At 54.8% G+C, this 22,462-nt stretch overlaps 1 protein-coding gene across 2 annotated transcripts in view; it reads right to left on the bottom strand.

Moving 5' to 3' along the window:
- GDPD5 (glycerophosphodiester phosphodiesterase domain containing 5) overlaps positions 1-22,462 on the bottom strand; it is an 88,522-nt gene that overhangs the window by 6,931 nt on the left and 59,129 nt on the right. For both annotated transcript variants that reach the window (XM_013969769.2, XM_005689989.3), the window contains exons 4-15: positions 20,172-20,275; positions 17,023-17,116; positions 16,097-16,156; positions 10,533-10,631; positions 10,153-10,246; positions 9,632-9,777; positions 5,066-5,148; positions 3,579-3,729; positions 2,816-3,034; positions 2,035-2,192; positions 1,654-1,801; positions 383-465 (exon numbers count right to left, since the gene is read on the bottom strand). In XM_013969769.2, coding sequence (XP_013825223.1) covers positions 383-465; positions 1,654-1,801; positions 2,035-2,192; positions 2,816-3,034; positions 3,579-3,729; positions 5,066-5,148; positions 9,632-9,777; positions 10,153-10,246; positions 10,533-10,631; positions 16,097-16,156; positions 17,023-17,116; positions 20,172-20,275 — 1,439 coding nt within the window. The remainder of the gene's footprint in view (positions 1-382; positions 466-1,653; positions 1,802-2,034; positions 2,193-2,815; positions 3,035-3,578; positions 3,730-5,065; positions 5,149-9,631; positions 9,778-10,152; positions 10,247-10,532; positions 10,632-16,096; positions 16,157-17,022; positions 17,117-20,171; positions 20,276-22,462) is intronic.

The raw sequence follows: 22,462 nt of genomic DNA, 5'->3' as shown, positions 1-22,462 counted from the left end.
CCACCACCCCAGCTGTCGTCCTGAAGGGTGGGGGGAAGCTGGCACGGGAACTGTGGGAACCCAGGCCCTGGGTGACACTGGGGCAGTGGGGAGACCAGCCCAGAGAGGAGCTGAAACTCACCAAGGAGTTTACACAGCAAATCTCCACCCAGCCTGGCTCTGGGCTCCCTGCTGGGTGCTCATTCCAGAAGCCACTGGGCTCTGGCTGAGGGGGGCGGGCTGGGGGCCACTGGGAGGCCTCCTTCTCCCCTGAACAGGGTGGTCTGGTCAGGATGTCTCCCGGCCAAGGGCTCAAGAGGATGGGACCCCACCCTCTGGCTGGGGTGGGGACTGGCCTGTCTTGGGCAGGGAAGACCACGGAAGGCGGTCGGGGCCTACTCACTTCTGGAGTACGAAGATGCCAACGATGAGGGTGAAGGAGATCAGGTCGGCGGTGACCCACATGAGACAGTACTCGTCCGGGGGCTGTGGACAGACGGCCCGTGGCCAGCTTCCAGTCATGCTTGGTCCAGACCAGGGCTCCAGACCAAGGGCCCATGGGCAGGAGGACCACATGTCACCCTCAGACAGGGGCAGAGGAGGACTTGGAGGGGCTTGGGGTGTGTGTGTGTGGGTGTGTAGGATAAAAGAGAGCCACGCAGTAGTCAGAGTAGAGGTGGTGGTGTGTGCTAACCCTAGAGGATTTATGTGCTTAAGGGAGCTTAACGCGAGAGTCAAAATATGAAAGACAAACAGCTGAGTGAGAGGCTGTGACGTGACGAGCGGGTGCACAGGTGAGTGTGGGTGGATGTGGCACCATGCGGATGGGAGGGTACGTGTCATTGTAGGCTGTGGAGTGTGGGAGCTTCCCCTCCAGGGGGCCAGGGAGGTGCCTAGGAAGGCAAAGCCTGCAGAGCCAGGCCCCACAGCCCCGCGATCTCAGGGGAGCTGCGGAAGAGGGGCAGGCACGGGCCAGATGCACTTTCTGCTGTTGGTCAGCTCCCATGGCCTGGAAATTAGTGTGCTCCTAGCTGCTGCCGCCACGTCAGTTATTTCATCTCATTCCGAGCTGAGCCTTCGGGAGATTTTCAAGGACAATGGGCAGGTGGATAAAGATAACCACCCAAATCCTAGATGATTCACTGACACTGGCAATGTCTTAGCCATAATGAGACCCTCCATCTGCCTTTCATGACTTCAGGGAAGTGGCAGTGGGGGCAGTGGATGGAGGTCAAGGGCTCCCCAAGACCCCTGGTTGGCAGAGCCAAGACTAGCACTCGGGCCAGTCTTCAGCTGCTCGACAAGTTGAAATCTGGTTTCATTGGCTATACTCTCTGAGCAGATTTCAGTGTCTCCTATTCTTGCCCTCATGTTGCCCTCTCTTCTCAATTACTTTCCTTCCTTTAAAACAAAATGTAATAATCCTCAAAACCAAAAGAAAACTCATTGTTTATTTCTCTAGGGCTCTTGGTGTTTTTCCCATTTGGCTCAGGCCCAGGTTCCTCCCACCTCCCAGAATCTCCTGACCTTAGGTCAGAAGAATCTTCCTCATGTCCCCCTAAGTGTTCCCTCCACCCCTAACACCTCACCAGAGAGAGCCGCAGGTGTGGAGCCTGCTCCCCACTCCTGGGAGTCACAGGTAGCCATCAGACCCCCAGTAATCCTCCAACTCACCATGATCCAAAGTGGGGAAGGCACCTGGGACAAGGTGTGGGAGTTGTCGGAGGTGACGGATGGGACGCCTGCGCACCACAGCAGGGAGAAGAGCCACGGGGCATTGACCGTGTACAGGTTCACACTCAGGTTCCAGGACGCATAGTCCCTGTGGGGCAGCGACAGAGGCCGGTCAGCCCTTGGGCCTGTGCGGGAAGCCTGTAAAGCTTGGTCCTTCACACCCCCATACCATGCTCACAACTGGTGGAAGGAACCTCTGCTCCCAGAGGGCCAAGCTCACACACAAGCCCAGGTCTGCCCGATGCTCTCCACCTCTCCTCTCTGAGCCCGGAGCCCACGTGTCCAGTCCTCTGGGTGAGCCTGGCTGGGTAGGGTAGGCACCTGAGCTCCTGGCGGGACACCTGAGTGTAGCGCAGGTTCAGCCGCTGGATGTGGCCTCTCCTCAAGCTGGCGGCCGCCTCCTTGGAGCCTGACACCTGCTGGAAGCCGGGAGCCACCTTTTGCACGAAGGGCCTCTGCCTGTTGGGCAGCCACAGGACCTGCAGGCAGGAGAGAGGCAGCCTCTGATTTCTCTTCTATAAATGGGGAAGGGTGTCTATCCCTCCTGGAGCACCTGGAGGGGTTAAAAGAGGCGGGACCTGGCACACAGTGAAAGCCTACAGGTAATAAGGTGGTCCTCTGGACCATCTCCAGAGGATGTGGTCCCAGCCAAGGCTAGGAACTGCTCTGGCAACACCTCAGGGAGTTTTCCCTCCAGACCCTAGTCAGGACAAGATCTATAACCCCCCAAATGTCCACTACTCTGCACATGGACACCAGCGTCTGCTATGCTGCCATAGTTGGTATCAGATTCTTTTGATTCCCAAGTATTACACCCCGAGGATGTGGGCAGCAGTTCACGGGAGTACTGTGTTCCCAAGAACCTGGCCCTGCTCCTGCCCTTTGTATATTTTAAAGGACCTCTTTTTTTCCTTCTCGTCCCTACGGTGAACCCTGTCAGGAAGGTGTGGGGCATGCTACCCTCATTTTACTAATGTAGAAACTTGAGGTATGGAGAGGAGTTTATAGCTGGAACTAAACTCCAGGCAGGCCTGGTCTCCCTGCGGCCAGGGGCGGGGCGGGGCTCCCCAGGGGCGGGGCTGGGTGTGCTTCAGGGCCTCACCTGGTGCTGGGGGAAGCCTGAGTGCAGAAGGGCCTCCAGCGTGATGTTGAGGAAGCTACTGCGATAGGGGTGCTCCCGCGGCGGGTCACGCAGGTTGAGCAGCAGCGTGGCATTGCCCTTGGCCAGCTCCAAGAGCTCCACTAGTCGGCAGATGGACTGGTTTTGGGCCTCCCTGTGGTCGGAGGGTGACAGGGAGCTGGCTGTCCAGAACGGGTCCGTCTATCAGAGATAGGGACACACATGGTGGCCTCACCAGTCCTATGGGGCCTCCACATGCCTTCCTGGCTATGGAACTTGGAGACCCCTGAGCTGCCAGTGTCTGCTGGTGTGTGCAAGTCAGGCAAACTGAAGGCTGTGGCCCCATGGGGACTCTAGATTAACCCAACCTTAACCTCTCTATCCCAGTCTGCTTACCAAAAGAGTTATTTGCTTGGAACATTTCCCAGACCCCAGTACCTTTCTCCTTTAGTACCATTTCAGATCAGAGAACCGACTTAGTCTAGTTTTACAGTGTTAACAGTTTTAACTATTACTATCACCATCAACTTATTCTGGTGGGGGGTGGGCAGAACCAGAACAGGCAGTGACAGCCACGATATCTGGGCTGCAGTGGCATGAGCCAAGGAGGCCGCCAGCCAGCCTGGCTGTGAGTCAAGGAAGCTGGGCGTGTGAGGGTCGCCTGAGCGGCGGGCGGCCCCCGGTCCTCTCTGTGGAGTCCCGCCCATGCTTTCCATGCCTAGGACTGGGACAGGTGCTGCCAGACCTTCAGGAACCACTGGCCGGCGTTGAGCTTCTGCAGGATGGTCCAGTTGAGCATGGAGGCGGGCCTGCGGGCGAGCTCTGGGAACTCCTCCTCCACGTTGGTGGTGCGCCGCAGGGTGGCGTCGTGCATGAGGAAGGGCACCCCATCCAGGCTGCGGGAGGGTGGGGCCACGGAGTCACTGCCCACCCGGGTCCCTCACCTGCTCGTCCCACTCTTTCCTGCCCACCCACTTACACCAGCCTACCAAAGGGCTCAGGAAGGCTCTGCCCCTCTTTGGCCTCAGGTGTCCTGACTGCACAGGGAAGTCAGTGGACTGATAGGTGACTCCCTCTGGCTCTGAGGGTCAGACAGGGCTGGGGACGGCTGAGGAGGAAGGGCTGGGCCTATTGGCAACCTTGGAAGGCAGATGCTATCTCATTTGATAATGGGGAGACTGAGGCTGGAGACAGAAGTATCTTAACTCAAGGCCTACCAGCCAGTGAGTGGTGGAACCTGGGTTAGAACCCAGTCCACGTGATGCCATATAAGAAGAGGGAAAATGCAGGCTCCTTTGACAAATTCCATCTCACTATCATTGTGGTCTCCCCCACTGCTGGCCATAAGCCCCATAAGGTGCCTGAGTATGGAACAGTAAAAGGCCCCCGTGCTCCTTATCCTCAAGACATTTTTCTACCATCTGCTAGGAAGAGTTGATAAACACACAATTCCAAAATGTCTACAATGGGAGTGGAGTCTTCATACTGTGGTACCCTAATTCAATACCCTGCCCCCTCCCCTCCTCAGAGATGATGTCATCAGATTGGCATGGATTCTTCTTGCCCTTTATATAAATATTAATACATACTTATTTATCTACATGTAGAAAATGTATCAATCAGTTTTATCTGGTCTTTAAAAATATAACTGACATCACAGTGAATGGATCACTCAGGAACTTGCTGATTTCACTCATCAGAGTGTTTGTGCTCCATCTTGCTGAGCCATACAGATCTAATATTTCCATTAAGTGGATCAGTGGCAGGACTCCAGGTCCCTACCTCCACTCTGCTTGAACCAAGAGAGTCTGTTTTGTTCTCTACATATTTTATATCCTGGAGTATGGCACAAGGGGATTCCCAGGTGGTGCCAGTGGTAAAGCACCTGCCTGTCAATGCAGAAGACATAAGGAACATGGGCTGGGAAGCTCCCCTGGAGGAGGGCATGGCAACCCACTCCAGCATTCTTGCCTGGAGAATCCCCATAGACAGAGGAGCCTGGCGGGCTACAGTCCATCAGGTCACAGAGAGTCAGACACGACTGAAGCAGCTTAGCGCACACACGCACAGCGCGTGTTTACTTGCATAAACATGGTGCCTGCCCTGCAGTGGGTAACACAAGCCTCCATTCTCCCATCCCCAAGACTCTGGGACCAGAGGTTTCTCCAGGGACCTGGATGTGGATGCATTGAGGAGGGGAAGAGGTGCTGTCCTCCCAATCCGCACACCTACCTTATGGTGACATCAGCCTGGAGTCCATACAGCTTCTGCTCTAGGGCCTTCCTGAAGGACATCAGTGTGTGCTCTGGGGCCAGCTGAGGGGGAAGGTGGTGGTGAGGGGAAAGCCAGGCTTTAGCTGGTGTGCCCCTCCCCAGCCAACAAAAGTCTTCCATGCCGGGAGGCTGGGCAGGCCTGGTTCTAATCCCCCTCCTTCAAGCAGTAGCTGTGGGGCCCTGGGCATTCTCTGAAGCTCAGTTTCCTTATCTGTTAAACCATGCCTGTCTCACAGATTTTTTTTTTGGGGGGGGGTAGGGAAACAGGGGTGGTTAGTGTTGATGAATATAAATGTGGAGGTCAGAGGATATTTTTACAGTCTTCTGCCTCTATATAGTCTGGGGCTGAGCTGAATGCCAAGTTTCCTCCTGTTTATACTGGGAGTCCGGGTAGAGATACCCAAGGGAGAGGAGAGGGTAGATAGCATGCCACAGTTTCAGTAGGGTGACCAGTTTCCTCACCTATACAGACATGAAAACACCATCTCTTAGACTGTTATTAAAAGCCCCAAGCCTGTTGCCTGATATCCAGTAAATGCTTAATAAATGACAGCTGTTACCCTACAGCATATATATCAGAAAATCCTAGTCTTAGTCCTGCCTGTCCTTAACTAGCTTTGTGGCCTTTGGTGCATCTCTTTATCCTATAGGCCTTGGTCTCCCCATTTGCTCCTTGAGGGTATAAGTACAGTGTTCTCTGAGGGTCCTTCCAGTTGGGGGAGTTGGGGGTGTTGGGGGTCTGAGTCTCCCTCCCTAGTTTAGTCTGATGATCTTGTCATACCCTTTTCTGCCACTAGGGGTCAGCACCATACCAAGGGTTGTGCTAGGACCGCGCGCAGTGTAGGATGGAAGACTGGGAAGACTTCAGGCAGTGAAGATGGATGGAAAGTGCTCCCATGGCTCATCCCTTTCTCACCAAGACATGCTCATTCCCATCTTTGCTCCCTGTGGCCATATTTTTCCCATTTCCCAGCACATAACACACTCCCCTCTTCTGGAAAGCAGCCTGGCGTGGCAAAGGCTTTGGAGCTGAGGCGGAACAATTCTCCTTCCCAGTCACCAACCTGGGCCATCACTTCCCCTTCTGGACCTCAGTTTCTTTAGCTGTCAAATGGGTTAATGTTATCAAGCTCATAGATGAGGTAACAGATGTCAGCAGTCTCTGAAATGTGTGCTTCTTTCTTCCCCTTTCTGCAGGGCAGAGGAGCCTTGGGGGAGGGGCTACCTGTTTCCCAGTTAAGGGGGCTGTGTAGGACCCCACAGAGGCCCCTAAGGGGAGGTGTGGACTTGGTGGAGTTCCTACTCAATCACTTCCAAATGCCCTGGTGCCAGGCCTCCCACAAATGACCACCGGAGAGGTACTGGCAGGAGGTAGACAGTGGGTAGACAAAAAGAGCATAGCAGTGGCTATGGAGACTCTTGGGGACAGAGGAAGTGTTTGGGCGGGGCCTAATCTCTTTTCTGGAGGCTTTTTAAACTCAGGTCTCTCTAGGTTAGGTGCTGATTTCCTGGAGAAAGAGGGTTCTCACTGCCTCAGGCCGAAATGCAGATGGGGTGTATTGTCAGAAATGTGCGAGTGTGGGGCGGTCGGCACAGACTCATGGTGGACCACTGTGCTTCAGAGGCTCAACTCTGGAGTCAGTCTTACCAAATATTACAGTATGCACACACGCACACAGGTCCCCCCAACAGGAATGACACCCAGATACCATCTCCAAGACAGGGAGGAGCACTTGGGCTTACCACACATAGATGCGTGAACCGCCCCCCACCAGGCTGATGTATACAGGTGTAGACACTGATACTCACGCATTCACAGTGACACAAGAAAGAGTTGTGTCAAGACACCTATACCAGCCTCTTAAGGAGCCCCGCTAGGATGCAATCAGCCAGATGCACAATGGGGAAATTCTACAGGACAAATGACTCAGTTTCTTCAACAAATAAACATATGGGGGAAAAGGGAAGAAGATTATTATAGACTAAAAGATACTTATGGAGAAGGACACGGCAACCCACTCCAGTATTCTTGCCTGGAGAATCCCATGGACAGAGAAGCCTGATGGACTATAGTCCATAGAGTCACACGATTGAAGCAGCTTAGCACAAAAGATACTTAGCTCAGCTGGTAATGAATCCACCTGCAATGTAGAAAATGCTGGTTCGATTCCTGGGTTAGGAAGATCCCCTGGAGAAGGGGAAGGTTACCCACTCCAGTATTCTGACCTGGAGAATTCCATGGACTGTACAGTCCATGGGGTCACAAAGAGTTGGACACGACTGAGCAACTTTCACTTGACTTTCACCTACAGAAAGACATTTTAGAGACAGTAAAGGAAAGCTGAGCGCTGATTCAGTATTAGATGGTGTTAGGGAATAAACATGAGTTTGGTTAGGTGTAACAGTGGCATTGCGGCTGTGGTTCCATTTTTAAAGTCTTTATGCATTAGAGATACACCCTGAAGTAAGTATGGGTAAAATGATACACTGTTTGGGATTTGCTTTCAAATATTAAGGTGGGGGGAAGGGAGAGGGGAAAGAAAAATCAGGGAAATGGATGAAACAAGAATGGCAAAATATTGCAAAATATTGCTAAGTGAAGGTGCTCTTGGATTCATTATACTATTCATTCCACTTCTGCTAAAAAAAAAACAACCTGCACAAGGCCATCTTGCTCCTTCCCTTTGCCCCCTCCTTCCTGCCTCAGCATGCCTTCTTGTCCTGTGGCCTCCAGAGCAGGTGGGATGAGTAATAGGGGCCATGGAAAGAAGAGCAGCTATAACCTGGGGCCCTGCTTCCTGGAAGGCTGTGCTTCTAATTTATCCTCACAAAAGCCAGCAGCAGGGAGGCTTGGAGGAGATCAGCAACCCCCTGAGACACATGGGCAGCATGTGGCAAAACTGGACCCCCAAATCCAGATCCCTCTGATAGGAAACGATGGCCTTTCCAGCTGGCTGCCTCCAGGTGCTGAGAGCAAACAGCACAGGGTGTGATGGGAGGACACCAGGCTCCAACTCAGGGGCACAGGTCTCAGCCTTATCTAGGAAATGGGCACAATAATACCCCCATATGCAGGGGGTGTAGGACCTTCAGGGTGATTTGCAGCCCTGTCAGACTCGACACCTCCTTTAAATGCTTCCTTTGTGAGGCTCCCTTAACTACCCTGAAATTCGGTGACACAGTGGACCTCCCAAAGACCCTCACAACCAAGAAAAAGCTCTCAAGAGCCCTCAAACGCCCTCTGGTGGTGAGGAGAGGTACTGCCTCTGTTGAGAACCGCATTTCAAGGCTTCTGTAGGTGGGGAAACCCAACCTAAGGAAGCAGGAGGGCTTGCCCAAGGAGACAGGAAAGTGTAACTCTTACTTTCTGTAAGCCAGACTCATATATAGGCACATCACACATGCTAACAGACTCCTGCTCTTCGTGGCCCTATGGTGCAGGCACTCCCATCATCCCGGGGTACTAGATGGGGACAACAGGTCCAGTGAAGATGGAATTGGTCCTGACTCCCACAGCTGCCAAGGTGCCTGGAAGCCTGGCTCCGGACCATACTCACTGTTTTGAAGGGGAGGGCCTACTGTGGGGTCACAGGGGTGACAGAGAAGGAGCAGGTGCTGTCTCTGATGCCTTCCTCCCCTGTTTTACCCTGGTGCAAATGTTTTCCTTTAGCAGTGGGCTTGGGGCTGCGCCCAGCTCTCCTGCCCACAGGAGGGTTTTCCTATTGCTTCATCCCGGCCCTGGGAGCCTGCTCCCCTCCCCACAACCAGCATCTCTCTCTCTTGGGTCTTCCTAACCCACAGCCTCACAATGTCTTTCCAGGGCCCTCAGGATAAAAGTGAAATCTTTTAAGCAAGATGCCTTCAGGACTTGATCCCACGCATGGATGTGAGAGGTGGACTGTGAAGAGGGCTGAGCGCCCAAGAATTGATGCGTTTGAACTGTGGTGTTGGAGAAGACTCTTGAGAGTCCCTTGGACTGCAAGGAGATCCAACCAGTCCATTCTGAAGGAGATCAGCCCTGGGATTTCTTTGGAAGGAATGATGCTAAAGCTGAAGCTCCAGTACTTTTGCCACCTCATGCGAAGAGGTGACTCACTGGAGAAGACTCTGATGCTGGGAGGGATTGGAGGCAGGAGGAGAAGGGGACGACAGAGGATGAGATGGCTGGATGGCATCATGGACTCGATGGATGTGAGTCTGAGTGAATTCCGGGAGACGGTGATGGACAGGGAGGCCTGGCGTGCTGCGGTTCATGGGGTCGCAAAGAGTCGGACACGACTGAGCGACTGAACTGAACTGAACTGAAATTCTCTAGTCTTTACACCAATCCTTTCCATATACCACCCCCCACCCCCACCACACACACATCATCACCAAGAAGGGCTAAAAATCGTTGCTGTTATTATTATACCCATTTCCCTGCCAGCTCCTCCCTGCAAGGAGATAGGTTTTTGCCTGTCTCCCTCTGGAATGGCAGCTCTGCCCACCCCTCACCCAGTCTTTAGGGCCCACAAGTGGCACTCACCATGGGGGCCCCGCGGTGGCCGATGAGGGCAGGTTTGGGGCCCAGGTCCTTTTTCTCCATGATGCAGGGAGAGGAGATGGTGAGAGGGGCCAGGTAGAGGGTGAACACCACGGTGAAGAAGGTTCCGAGAATGGCTATCTGGGAGGCTGCAGACACGGGCACAACCGTGAGCCCCAGGCAGCAGGGCAGGGCATGCCAGAGCCCTCCTCCCTCCACCGATCTGGACCCTGACACTTTGAGGGGGACCCTGCACCAAGAAGACTCCTCATTCTTGCTGCAAAAGTGAACCCGGCCTCTAACTCACACACAGATGTAGAGACACAGAGGAGGGAACATGCAAGGCTGAGGCTGTCACCTCTGTGCAACCTGCAGGCCACTCTGAACTAGGACTCACCATGCTAAGAGCAAGGGCCCCACCGCATCCCCAGGTTGCCCAGGTACCGTCCAGGTGGGGGCAGGGCAAGCTGGCCTTGGTGTTTGGAGCACATGGGTGCGGACAAGTCCTGCCCAGTCATACTTACAGGATCGCTCTGCACGGGCAAACTGTCCTGCCACGATCCAGGAGAGCGCTGTGACAGCCACCAGGGCCCCCACGTGCAGGAATGGTGCTGTGCCCTTGGGTACAGGAAGGGACAAGGGAGACTGTCAGCTCCCAGCCATGCCCAGACCCAGCATCCTCCCGGCCTATCTCTATCCGTGGGGCAGGCAGCTGTCTCTATTTTTCAGCGGAGGACACTGGGACCCTGGGTGCTAGAATCCTCCCTGTCTCTGAGTTGCTCTGTGATGTGGACCCTTACCCCGCCTTCTGGACTTCAGTCTGGAGGAATGGGAGTGACCTAAAGGCGCTGTCTTGTTCTGAGGGTCCTGGGGAACCAGCCCATGGGCCCCCACCCCCACTCACCTGCAGGGAGATGAGGAGCACCTCCCACTCGTCCTCCCACAGCTGGGCCACAGCCGACATGGCCACCACGGCGGCTACCAGGATGGCTACCAGCCCGATCTATAGGGGATGAACCACCAGACGGTCAGGGGGGTGCCAGAGCCTGGACAGCCCAAGGGTCCCCCGTGTGTGGGGGAGGGAGAGCGGAGGTAGAGAGACAGAGGGAGGGGCCGAGACACGGATGGGGAGAGCGGGGCGTGCGGGAGAGGGAGGAGGCAGGTGGGTGGGCCCGGCGAAGAAGGGACAGGAGGGTGGAGAGAAGGCAGGTGGGCTGGGCTGGGACATGGCCCCAGGGCTCAGGCCCCAGGGGAGGGAAGACACTCAGCAATTGGGGCCTCCCCATGTCCAGCAGGTCCCATTCCAGGCCTTGCCCGCCCTCCCAGCCACCTTTCATCCTGCGTGATGGGTGAAGATATCAAGGCTCCCCTGGAGCTGGGGCGAAGGGTGACTTGCCCAGGTCACAGGGCAGGAGGCTGAGGAGCCGGGTCCTGTGCAGGAGCCTGATAGCCAGTCCAACCTCCCCTCGGCCTTCAGGCAGGAGCAAGCAGAGGGGAGGCAGGGGGCGGCCCCGTGCGCCCTGCCACCAAGGCGCACTCTCAGTCCCAGCCTCCCAGCTTCCAGCCTCTTACGAATTATGGGAGCTGCCCTCCCAGAGAAAGTAAGGAGCGGAGCTCTGACGGAACCTTTGTGGGACAGAAAGCTGTGGGGACAGATGCGATCTGACATGTGTCCCGTAACACAAGATGCTTCCCCACACTAAGCAATGCCTAGCTTCTGGTTATTTAGCCCCCAGGGTCCCTGCCTTGGGCCCTGGATCTATATCTCTGCACCACCAGGCTGGTCTTGTAAAACTCAGGTCATGCCTTCACCCTGAAGCCTTCCACAGCCCCCCAGCTCCACAAAGCACCAGCCAGGACCACCACCTCTGACTCCCTACTGCCTGCTCCCAGCGGTTCTCTGTGCCAACAGGGCTCTCGCCCTCTTTCTCTCCCTACAGTGCCTTTTCTGGCAGTGGCAGCAGCATTCCCAGAGCCCTCCAACAACCAAACAGGCTCTAAATTGAGTTTCTGGCTCGTGAGAGCAAAAACGGCAGCTGATCCATCTTCGTTCCCTGCCAAGCAGGGAAGATTCATTCTTGTCTGGGATTAAGGTTTCCTTTGGAGGTTTGTCGTTCTGGCCCATCAGCCTGGAAACAAATGTTCTAATAAGAAGCAGTAATAAGGCTGAAATGGGTAGGAACCCTTATGGACTGTGACAGGCCGGCCCAGAAGACATGGGAATAAGAGGTACGAAGGTGCATGGAGGGCCCAAGTGTGCCCTGGGTCTGTGGTAGGCCCCGTCGCTTTTCCCTCATGTTTATCCTTGGGAAAGCCCAGTCAGGATGTCATTGTCTTCATTTTGCACATAGGAAAATGGGGCTCAGAGAGCAGAAGGGTTTGCTTGGTCATGTAGCTTAGACGGGGCAGAGTCAGAAGCAACCCCCATTTTGCCTATCTTGGAGGTCAGGCTCTTTCTGGGGATCTGCCCTCACAGCGAAGTGGAGGGAGGCCCAGGGAGCATCCTCTCGACCCCCCACCCCAACATGCAGGCTCCCTGCCCCCAGCTCCAGGCACAGCAAGCATCTCTGGAGGGTCACTTCCTGAGCGTGTTTTATAACTGCTAGTGGAAATACTTGTGATAAAACTGATTTCCCAGGATCCTAATGCAATGAAAATCTTTATCCTCTCTGAACTCAGCAGTCGTCATAGTGGCAACCATTATGCAGCATTCCTGCAGTGGTCAGCGCCTGTGGGATTTCGCCACACACACTGTGTCCTGAAGCCACGGAAACAGCGCTGATTCCTAACAGCTAGACTGCTGTTCCTCAAGTCTGACTGCAAAGGATACATCCCACCCAGAAAGTGGGGAAAGCCCAGGGGAAGCCTTGGAGAAAGTGGTCTTTGGTTTTTCGTGCTGGAGGCACTGCGGTTCACGATAACAGTTGGAGGGATGGAGGATACAGGAGGTACGTCCATTCATTCACTGAGCCCTGCCTGGGTGCTGGGACCTGGGAGGAGTTGGAAACCAGCCTTGCCAACACGTTGGCCTCTTGGGAAGGTGATTAGAATCTGGGTTCTGTGTGGTTTAAGTCACAGATGGTTGGCCCAGGGCTCAGGGACCCACTCATGTCACATTCCTTGGTGACTGTGCCTAATGGTGTGGTCACCCTCTCAGAGCGTGTTTCCTGAGCTGCAGACATGGGGAGAGTGAGCACCTGCCTGAAAGGGGTTTGGAAAGATACACGAGAGCACGCAAGTGAAATGCCCAGCACCATGGCTGACAGCAGAATGACCAGTGCTCACTAACTGTTGCGTTAGCTGCTCAGACGTGTCCTACTCTTTGCAGACAAATGTCAGTAACATAATTTTTGAAAACTGGGCGTGGGTTTCCCTGGTGGCTCAGTGGTAAGGAATCTGTCGGTTAATGTAGGAGATACAGGAGTCGTGAGTTCGATCCCTGGGTTGGGAAGCTCCCCTGGAGAAGGAAATGGCAACCTGCTCCATTATTCTTGCCTGGGAAATCTCATGGACAGAGGAGCCTAGAGGGCTATAGTCCATGGAGTTGCAAAGAGTCGGACACAACTTAGCACCTAAACAACAATGGCAGCATCAAAAAGAATGAAATAATGCCATTTGCAGAAACACAGATGGACCTAGAGATTGTCAAACCGAGTGGAGTAAGTCAGAGACAAATTTCACATGATGTCACTTATATGTGGGATCTAAAAATCAAAATGGTACAAATGAACTTATTTACAAAATAGAGTCACAGATATAGAAAACAAACTTATGGTTACCAAGGGGGAAAGGGGTGTGAGGAATAAATTGGGAGACTGGGATTGATACATATATAAATAATACTACTATATATAAAATAGGTAACTAATAAGAACCTACTGTATAGGTCGGTTCTTATACAGGGAACTATACTCAGTATTCTGTAATGACCTATGTGGGAAACAATCTGAAAGGAGGAGACATGTCTAACTGAATCGCGTGGCTGTACATCTGAAACTAACAGAGCATTGCAAATCAACTAAAAAAAACTACACCGAGGTACCATTGTCACCCACCGGGAATGGCAAAGCCCGGAAATGCCTGAACACTTTATGGGCAAGGGTGGCTTTATAGGCACAATCATGTATTTTTGCTTGTGCGGGCTCAGTCGTGTCGGACTCTTTGTGACCCCTTGGACTGAAGCCCGCCAGCCTCCTCCGTCCATGAGATTTCTCAGGCAAGAATACTGGAGGGGGTTGCCATTACCACCTCCAGGGGATCTTCCTGACCCAGGGATCAAACCCACATCTCCTGCGTTGCAGGTGGATTCTTTTACTGTTGAATCACCAGGGAAGCCCATACATAAACTATACTGCAAAAAAAAAAAAAAAAAACTACCAAAAAAATGTTAAGATGCAAAATGAGGGTATAATAGGCTACCACTTGTGTTTAAAGAAAAAGGAATGTGTGTGTATGTGTGTGTACATACACACATCTGCATGTGCTTAAAATATCTCTGGAAAAATAATGGGGAGATTTACATTTTGTACTTCTTTTGTAATGTTGAACCGTGTCAATGTACTAATGGGCAAAAGTTAGCTAAAACAACCCCCGCTCCGCAAATAAGAAGTCCTTAAAATCTTAGAATAAAACTATAGAGTCTTGCAAACAGAGAAGTAGAATTTCCAGCCCCTACTTGACTACTGAGCCCCAGGGAGCTCCTTCCCTCCTGGTGCAGTGAATCCAGCTAAGCATCAGCTGGAAGGACGTTCCTCATGCTGAGATCTCTTGGGAGGGATCAGAGGGGAGAGGAAGGCAGGGCTGGCACCCTAGGAGCTGGCACCAGTGCAGACGAAGGGATCTGAGCCCCTGCCCCCAGGAGAAGACTCCCTGCGCTGCACTGCTGCCCTGGCTGGCTTGAGCCTCCAGATGCCTCTCTGCTGGGATCAAGCAGGTGTGCCCTGGCCTGCTGAGAGCCAGGCAGGCCCCAGAGGAGGGGGCCGCGGTGTGCACCAGCCCCACCTGGGGTGCCCGCAGTTGTCGTCCTTTCAGGTGTCAGCTTTGCAGCTGGGAAAAGAAAGTCCCTCACAGAGAAGGCTTCAGAAGTGCAGAAGAGATCTTAGGAAAGAGTGATGAGCAAGAGGAAGGTGGGAGGCGACCAGAGACGGCTCACTGCTCTTTATCCCTCCAGGACTTTAGTCACCTGGGTCTGACTCCCCAGCTCCAGACCTTGGAGGCATGCCTGGATGCCCACAGGTACCTCCCACTGCACGCACCCCAAGTGGAGCTCACCACATCCTTCTTCCAGTTCCCGTTCTATATCCTTTTAGCTGGAAGTGAGCCCCTCCCTCAGAGTCACTCTGGACCCATCTCACGGGCTCATGATTATTCCTGGACATTTCTGCCTCTTCCTGAATGGCCAGCCCATGGAGTCAGGCTCTGGGGAAAGAGAGGTGGCCTGGCCCTCTCTCTGGGGCCCTGGTGCTCCTGGGAGGGAGGGCCTCTGTCTGGGTCAGTTCTGTGCCACTCCTGAGCCCACTGGGGTCTCAGAAAGAGCAGGAGGCATCAGCCGTGTGTATTCCACACCATGTGAGCCATGAACAGTGAGCCGGAGAGTCGAGGCTCTGGAGTGTATGATGCCTCTTTGCTTTGGGTCCAGCCCTGCACGGGGCACTGGGGACACAGAGATGGAAAGTCAGTTCTGGTCTCTGCACAGAGCTCCTAGACTAGGGAGGGTTGGGGCCAGGCAGCCAGATGGAAATGGACAATGAGATGTCAGGACTGTGGCCAGGGAGCCTTAGGGGACTGGGGGAGCCTGAGAAGCTTTGTGTAGGTGGGAGGAAAACCAAGGAAGGGTCCAAAAGAGAGAGAAAGGGAGGCAGGAGCGAAAACATAAAGCAGAGAAGAGCCAGGGGTGCTGGGAGTGCCTGAGATGTCTCGTGTGGCAGAAGCCAAGGGTGACGGTCCCATGACAGCAGTTGGGAGAGGTCAGCAAGGGGCCAACCTGCTCAGGGCCTTCATGTCTGGAGGGAGGGCTTGGATCATCCTGGGAGCGATGGAAGCTGTGGGAAGGGCTTTAAACTGAGAGTCATATCACTGAATCAGAGTTTTAAGATGAGCTCACTGAAGAGAAAGAGAGGATGAGACTGAAGTCAGAGCCAGCCAGAGAGCTGGAGCTGTGACCTACGCTGGTTAACCACACGGCTGTGGATCTAGGAGCCTGGACTCTCTACTTATTCAGTTGGAAACCTTGGGCAAGTTACTTAAGCTCTTTGTACCTCAGTTTTCCCAACTGCAAAATGGGATGATAACAGCACCTATGCTGTAGGGCTGCTGAGGGGGTAAATGAGTAAATACAGTCCAGTGTTAGCTCCTAGAACAATTATAACCATGATCCAGGGGAGGGAAGATGTGTCCGGGCCCTTCCTCTGCAGCTATGGCCTCCAGCCTCTCCCCTCCTCCCTGAGTCCCTGTGGAGGCAGCCCTTACCTTGTGAAGCCAGTGCAGGTTCATCTGTTGCCCCACGGCGATGTGGCATAGTGCCAGGACCTGAGGAAGGGCCCAGAAGGCAAGAGTCAGGCATCACGTGGGACCCAGGTTCCTGCCAGTTCCCCAGACACCCTGCTCCCCACGGCTCTCCAGGCCCGGCTCAAGCAGTCAGCTAACCAGCAAACCATTTTCATGCCCAGCCCTGCTCAGCCCTGCCTAAGCCTGGCCTCCTTCCAGGTTATTTCAGGTTCCTCCAGGTTCCTTCTCCTCTAGGGTTTTTCCCTCAAGAGCTCATTGGGCCCTGCTACACTTGGGCTGCCTAATTCATGTTTCGGGAGTTCCAGGACCCAGGATTCTGAAGAAGATTTGAGCCTGTCCCCCAGGAGCCTGGAGAGTTGTTGTGATGCTCACTCACTAGGGTAAAGAATCTGCTTGCAATGCAGGAGACCTGGGTTTGATCCCTGGTCAGGAAGATGCCCTGGAGAAAGGAATGGCAATCCACTCCAGTATTCTTGCCTGGAAAATTCCATGAACAGAGGAGACCGGTGGGCTACAGTCCACGGGGTCACAAAGAGTTGGACATGACTGAACAGGTAACACACCCAGGAGCTCCCAGGCCAGCCTGGGGACTGAGTTGAGTCTGAAGGAGCACAGTGTTGGAAGCAAGGACCAAAGCAGAAGTTCTTGGAAGAGGAAGTCTGCAGTGGGGCCTAACAGTGGGATGTCCTCACAGGGTCAGGGGAAAACATGCCAGAATGGGGCAAAGCAAGAGGACCTCCCACCTTGAAGGAACCAAGCCCCAGAGGTCTGGAGAAAAGCTAGCCATCCTCCTCAAACCAGGGTGGGGCCCTCCATCAGCCCGGCACAGGCCAGGTCTCCCTTCCCCTGAGAACAGGGCCACCTCCCTCTGAGACAGTCCCACGTACCTGGAGGCCAGCGATGTAAGTGAAGGCAGCTGCTGTGGTCATGAGGATGGGCACGGACCAGTCACTCCAGTAGCCCATGCGGTTGTAGAGGTACCTGCCAGGAGGAGAAGGGGCAGGGGTCAGACCTCCACCAGGGAGCCTGGATGCTCCCTGGGGCCTGCCAGCTCTCAGCTCTCAGGCGGCCTGCTCAGGTGCTAGACTCTGGCCCTTCAGGGAGGAGGTCAGTGCTTCCCCGGTCATCGGTCAGCCTGTGGAGGGCTCTTGGGGGACACCTGGGCGTGGCAAGAAACATAAACAAGAAAACAATTTCCCTTAATTCTACTGCCCAGAAGTAACCATCACCAAAACTCTGCTGCCTTCTTCCGGTGGGTGCCCCGCTCTGCTTATATATTTTTGTAAACAGCAAAGCCGAGACCCCACTGTGTATAGCACAGGGGTCAGAGTTCAGGCTTTGGAGGGAGGCACTCGCAGATTCAAATCCCCTGGCTTACAGGACGCTGGGGAGGTGACAGACTCCCCTGATGCTAAGATGCTATTGATTGTGACATTCATCTCAATTTCAACGTCAGCGTTTGAAAAGATGAGGTCTTAGCATTGATGACACGTGACACCTGACTTCCCCGCACCTTAGTTTCTTCATCTACAGGGTAGAATAACAAAGTGCCCTCCCTAAGGTTTCCTGAGGATGCAGTTTACGTGAGGAACAAGGTAAGTACTCAACTCTCTGCTTCTTATTAACATAAGCATTCACTGATGTCAGTAAAAGCCTGAGGAAATGGGATTTTTCTCAGAGTCATGCGGTTTTCTGTTGCACTAATGTACCGCACGAAGCCAACTTCCTACTAATGACAATTCATAGTTTCCAATTATTCACTATTATAAATGAAAACAAAAACTCTTTGGCACATACCTTTCTGCATTACCAATTATTTCCTTAGGAGAGACTCCTACAGATGGAATCACAGGGCCAAAGGGAATGAGCTGTTTTTAGGGCTCCTGTTAGAGCCTGATAAGTTGCTCTCCAGAAAGACTGAACCACCCACATCCTCCCTGTACAAGTGGGGAAACTGAGGCTCAGAGAAGGCAGCAAGCAACGTGCACAGGGTCATCATCAGAGAAAATGAGCCGGCACCAGGCAGCTTCAGGCCTGCTACCCTCCTGGGGCTGGGAGGACTGCAGGAAGACACCATGGGGTGGGTACCTGCTCTCGCCTGGCCCTCACCCTCGGAATTCGAGGGCAAGTTTAGTCAAGGCGAAACTGAGGCCCAGGAAAAGGCAGCCCCCGGCCTTGGTAACTGCTCCTGCAAAGCACCTGGCTCCACGCGCCTCTCCTTTTTGGGAGGGACCCCCCGCCCCCAATTCCCTGTTGACAGTAACAGCCCAGCCAGTCCCTCCCTGGCTTTCCCCATTCAGCCCTGACCACCCAGGTCTTGCTCGCCTCTTCTTACCGCATGAGCTATCCCTGGAGGCTCTCTGTACTCTGAGGACCAGGCCAGGGGCTCCTGAATCCCAGCACAACTCCAGGAAACCAGAAGACTGGCTGAGGGAGCTGCAGGTCCCCAGACCCTCCCCAAGCACAGGCAGGCCTTCCCTCTGTGGCCTCCCCAACATGGCAGCATCCGTCCTCTGCTTGAGCTGCCCAGTGATGGGGAGCTCAGTCTCTGGGCAGAGCGGGGTGGCCCCGTGGGCCACGTGATACAGTCAGGTAGTTTAAGTCCCTGTCCCAGATCTGACTGCATCCTGCTGTGTGACTACAGAGAGGATACTTAACCTTGCTGAGCCCCAGTCTCCCGGACTGTCCTAATATGTGCACTTGGCACTAACTGGTTGTATGGCCACAGGGGAGTCCTCTCCCTCTCCGGCCCTCAGCTGCTCCTTCTGTACGTGACAGGGTGGGCCACCAGTGGGGCAGCAGCCCTGCAGCTCAGCAGAGCCATCCAAGGGCCTCAGGGAAGGGCCGTAGGGGAAGGCTCCCACTTGCCCACAGCAGTGCCTGTGCGGATGAATAATTTATTTATGGCATTTAATAAAGGCCAGAGGCCACCTCTGGGACTCGGCTGGGGCCCCAGCTCATCTCACCGGGCTGTGGCAGGGCAGCAGCCTGTCTTTTATTGAGATCATTAATCACAGAAGCACAGCCTGGTGCCATGCAGAGGGGAGCGAATGCCAGACTCCATGAACTGAGTCTTAGAATCACTACAAAATCCTCGAACCACAGCCCATCAGAAGCCCAGAGTCCAGAAACTGTAAATTCTAACATCACGACCACCTTCCAGCTGGAGATTCAGCCTCCCAGGACGCGACCTCGAGTTTAGGGGAGCCTGGAGCCCTCTCACATCCATCATCTCATTTGTCCTCAGAAAGACCTGCTATCTGCTAGCACTCTGCTATCCCATTTTACAGAGGAGGACACCAAGCCTGAGAGAGGACTCACAGTCCTGTGCCCACGGTCACACTGAGCTGAACTTCTAACCAAGAGGAAAAGGCAGCACCGGAGGGGCAGGGAGCACCAGCTGCCAAGCCCGAACTCTGCCCTCAATGGGTAGTCTGAACTTGGGCCTCAGTTTCCACACCTGTCAGTGGGCAAGTTCCTACTGGAGCCGGGTGACCTTCCCCTCCTCCGTGCCATCCACTGTTTGACAAAGGCAGGCCGTGGGGGAGCAAGGGCAGGGGGTGAAGGATAGGTGCCCTTGTGCACCCATCCCCAGACATGTCCTTGGACCTGAGGCTGCTGCCCACAAGGGACCCTGAGCTTTCCCAGAACCACAACATCTGCCAGCCCGGCCCACGGCCCTGCTCAGGGAGGCAGGAGGCCTGGGGTCAGGGACCACCTCCTCTGCTGAGGCCTTGGTTTCTTTGGGCCTTGGAGTCCTTGTCCACAAGGGGTCCAGAGGTCCTAGCTCCCAGCCGAGCCCCTGCCCTGTCTTACATCCCTATTTCCATGATGGCAGCAGCAGGAAAGAGTTCCCTGTTCTCCCCAGCTGGTCTCAGCTCCCCTAAGTGTCTGTTCTCTCTAGAGGATTACGCCCTCAGTGGCCAGGCCCTGAGGACCAGCCTGGGAGAGAGGTTCAAACCCATCCCTCACCCCCGACCCCAGTCTCAGCCACCAGATGCCCAGGCCCCAGCCCTGCCCCCTGGTCCCCACTCACCAGTTGAATTCATCGTAGTCATTGTGGACCTCCCACCAGAAGTAGAGCCAGGTGAGCGTGAGGCCGAAGGTGAAGGTCAGGAGCAGGAACCAGAGGCGCTCCCACTGCAGGGGCGGACCGAGGGCAGGGGTCAGCGGGGGCAAGGCTGGCCCTCAGGCCACCATTGCCCAGAACGTTCCCACCCCTCCCCCGTGGCAGCCCCACCACCAGGCTGGGTGCACAAGGGCACCTATCCTTCCCCCGCTGCCCTCGCTCCCTCATGGCCTGCCTTTGCCAAACAGTGGAAGGCATGGAGGAGGGGAAGTTCCCCCGGCTCCAATAGGAACTCGTCCACTGACAGGTGTGGAAACTGAGGCCCAAGTTCAGACTACCAGTTGGGGGCAGAGTTGGGGCGTGTTAGCCAGTACTCTCCGCCCCTCTTCACATGGGTGGGGACTTGTGGCTCAGAGAGGGGAGTGACCTGACCAACATCACCAAGCCTGGTGTCACAAAATGATGGGGAACCAGGGCAGGGTCGGGGGTCCACCGCAGAGCTGGGCCCTTAGTGCTGCAGCCTGACGCCCTTCCTGTGTGCGCCCATCTCCAGGACCAAAGGCCACATCTGCTTGAGCCTTCACACTGGGAGGGTGATCCCGGGTCCGATGGGTCACATTCCTCACCTCCACCCCTGCTATACCAAGGCCCAGAGAGGTGAAGCAACTTGCTCGAGTCACACAGCAAGTTAGAGAAGGATTAAAGAGCAGTGCCCCAGCCTCTAGACTTGAAGAAATGTGGCATTCTACCACCCCCACCAGGGGTCAGCCCCTCTCTCTCATGGGGCCCGGGGGTGGGGGTGGGGGCAGTTTGCGTGTGGGGTGGATGGAGGGGGTCCTGCTGACGCCACCTCTGCTGCTTCCCCCAGAGGTCTGCAGGCACTTCCGGCTGGGCCCTCGGGTGTACCCCTGCTTCCATCCGTCCCCTTATCTCAGAGGCACAGCAAGCTTGGAACATCCTGCTCTCTGGGAAACTGCTGAGATCATGAGCACAAACAACAGCTCAGAGGGGAAGTCAGTGCAGGAGAGACCCAAGACCACCCCCCACCTTGAGAGGCTGGAGGGCTTGGAGAAGCTCAGCGTCTCTCATCCAGCCACTGCCCGGGCCGCCTGCAGCTTTGCTGGCATCGCTGATCCTTCCTGCACCGCACAGCCAGCTTGGAGCTACAGTTCTAAGCCCGGTTTAACCTCTCGATGTCTCTGTCTAGAAAGCAAGCCCTATCAGGTCCACCAGACAACCCTCTTCCTCCTCCTCAAGGCCTTCCCCATCCCAGCAGGGATTCCATCTCCTCAGAGCTTCCGTAACTGTGGCAGCCCTGTCAGTTATGACACAACCCCTGCAGTTCTAGAACTGTCCCACTGTATGTCAGGAACTCACCCCCACCCCCACTATACTGTAACCACCTTGACGTCTGGGTGGTCTTCATATTCCCAGGGTGAGTGGCAACTTAAGATAGATTTGATAGTGAGATGGCAGATGAGAAAAGACTCCTCCGACGCTGGCATGAGTATGCCCACCCAGGAGAGATTTCACTCTGGGTTTACGAACTTACTACCCCCTCCAAAGAGGAGCCCTTGGTATTCTGTGAACACCGAGCCAGCAGTAGTGAGCGGCTCTCTGTCCACAGAGATCACTATCCCTCAGTAGGTATGAGGCCTCTGGCTAGAGGACAAGGTTCTGAGAAGGGCCTGGCTGAGGGGGGAGCCTCGGCCGATGATGAGTCCTGTCCCAGGCCAGCAGCATGGAGGTCAGTAGGTGGTGGGAATCAGGGGGATAGTGTCAGGGACAGTGACAGGGAGAGAACCGGCCACAGGTGCTGGGAGGGGTTGTCCTTGGTGACACGTGACACAGGACCCAGTGACAATTCTGACAGGAGATCAGGAAGACTGCGGGTGTCAGGAGGGCCCACGGTGGACAGGGGTCCTGAGTACTAAGGGTCACTATTCTCACTGGGCTGGATCCCGACAATGGGGCAGGAAGGATGGGGCAAGAATGAGGGGCACCCCCTCCCTACCCCTGGAAACCCACAACGAAGGACTAGGAACCCCATTATTGGAACAAGGCATGAGCTGGGGTTGGGGGCCACCCAAGGCTGACAGTACTGGGAGCTGAAAGCCAGAGGTCCTATGGCCACAGGGAGCCTGTAGATGGGGGTGAAGAGGCTCTGTCCACAGCAGGTCACTCAGAACAATCAGAGGAAAAAACCGAATGGCAGGGGCTGGAAGAAAGGGGAGGGAAGGCCAGGAGCTCGGGGAGGA

Source organism: Capra hircus, chromosome 15, assembly GCF_001704415.2.
Source record: "Capra hircus breed San Clemente chromosome 15, ASM170441v1, whole genome shotgun sequence".
Lineage (NCBI taxonomy): Eukaryota > Metazoa > Chordata > Mammalia > Artiodactyla > Bovidae > Capra > Capra hircus.
Note: the sequence above shows the minus strand (reverse complement) of the source record. Positions and strands in the feature narration are given on the sequence as shown.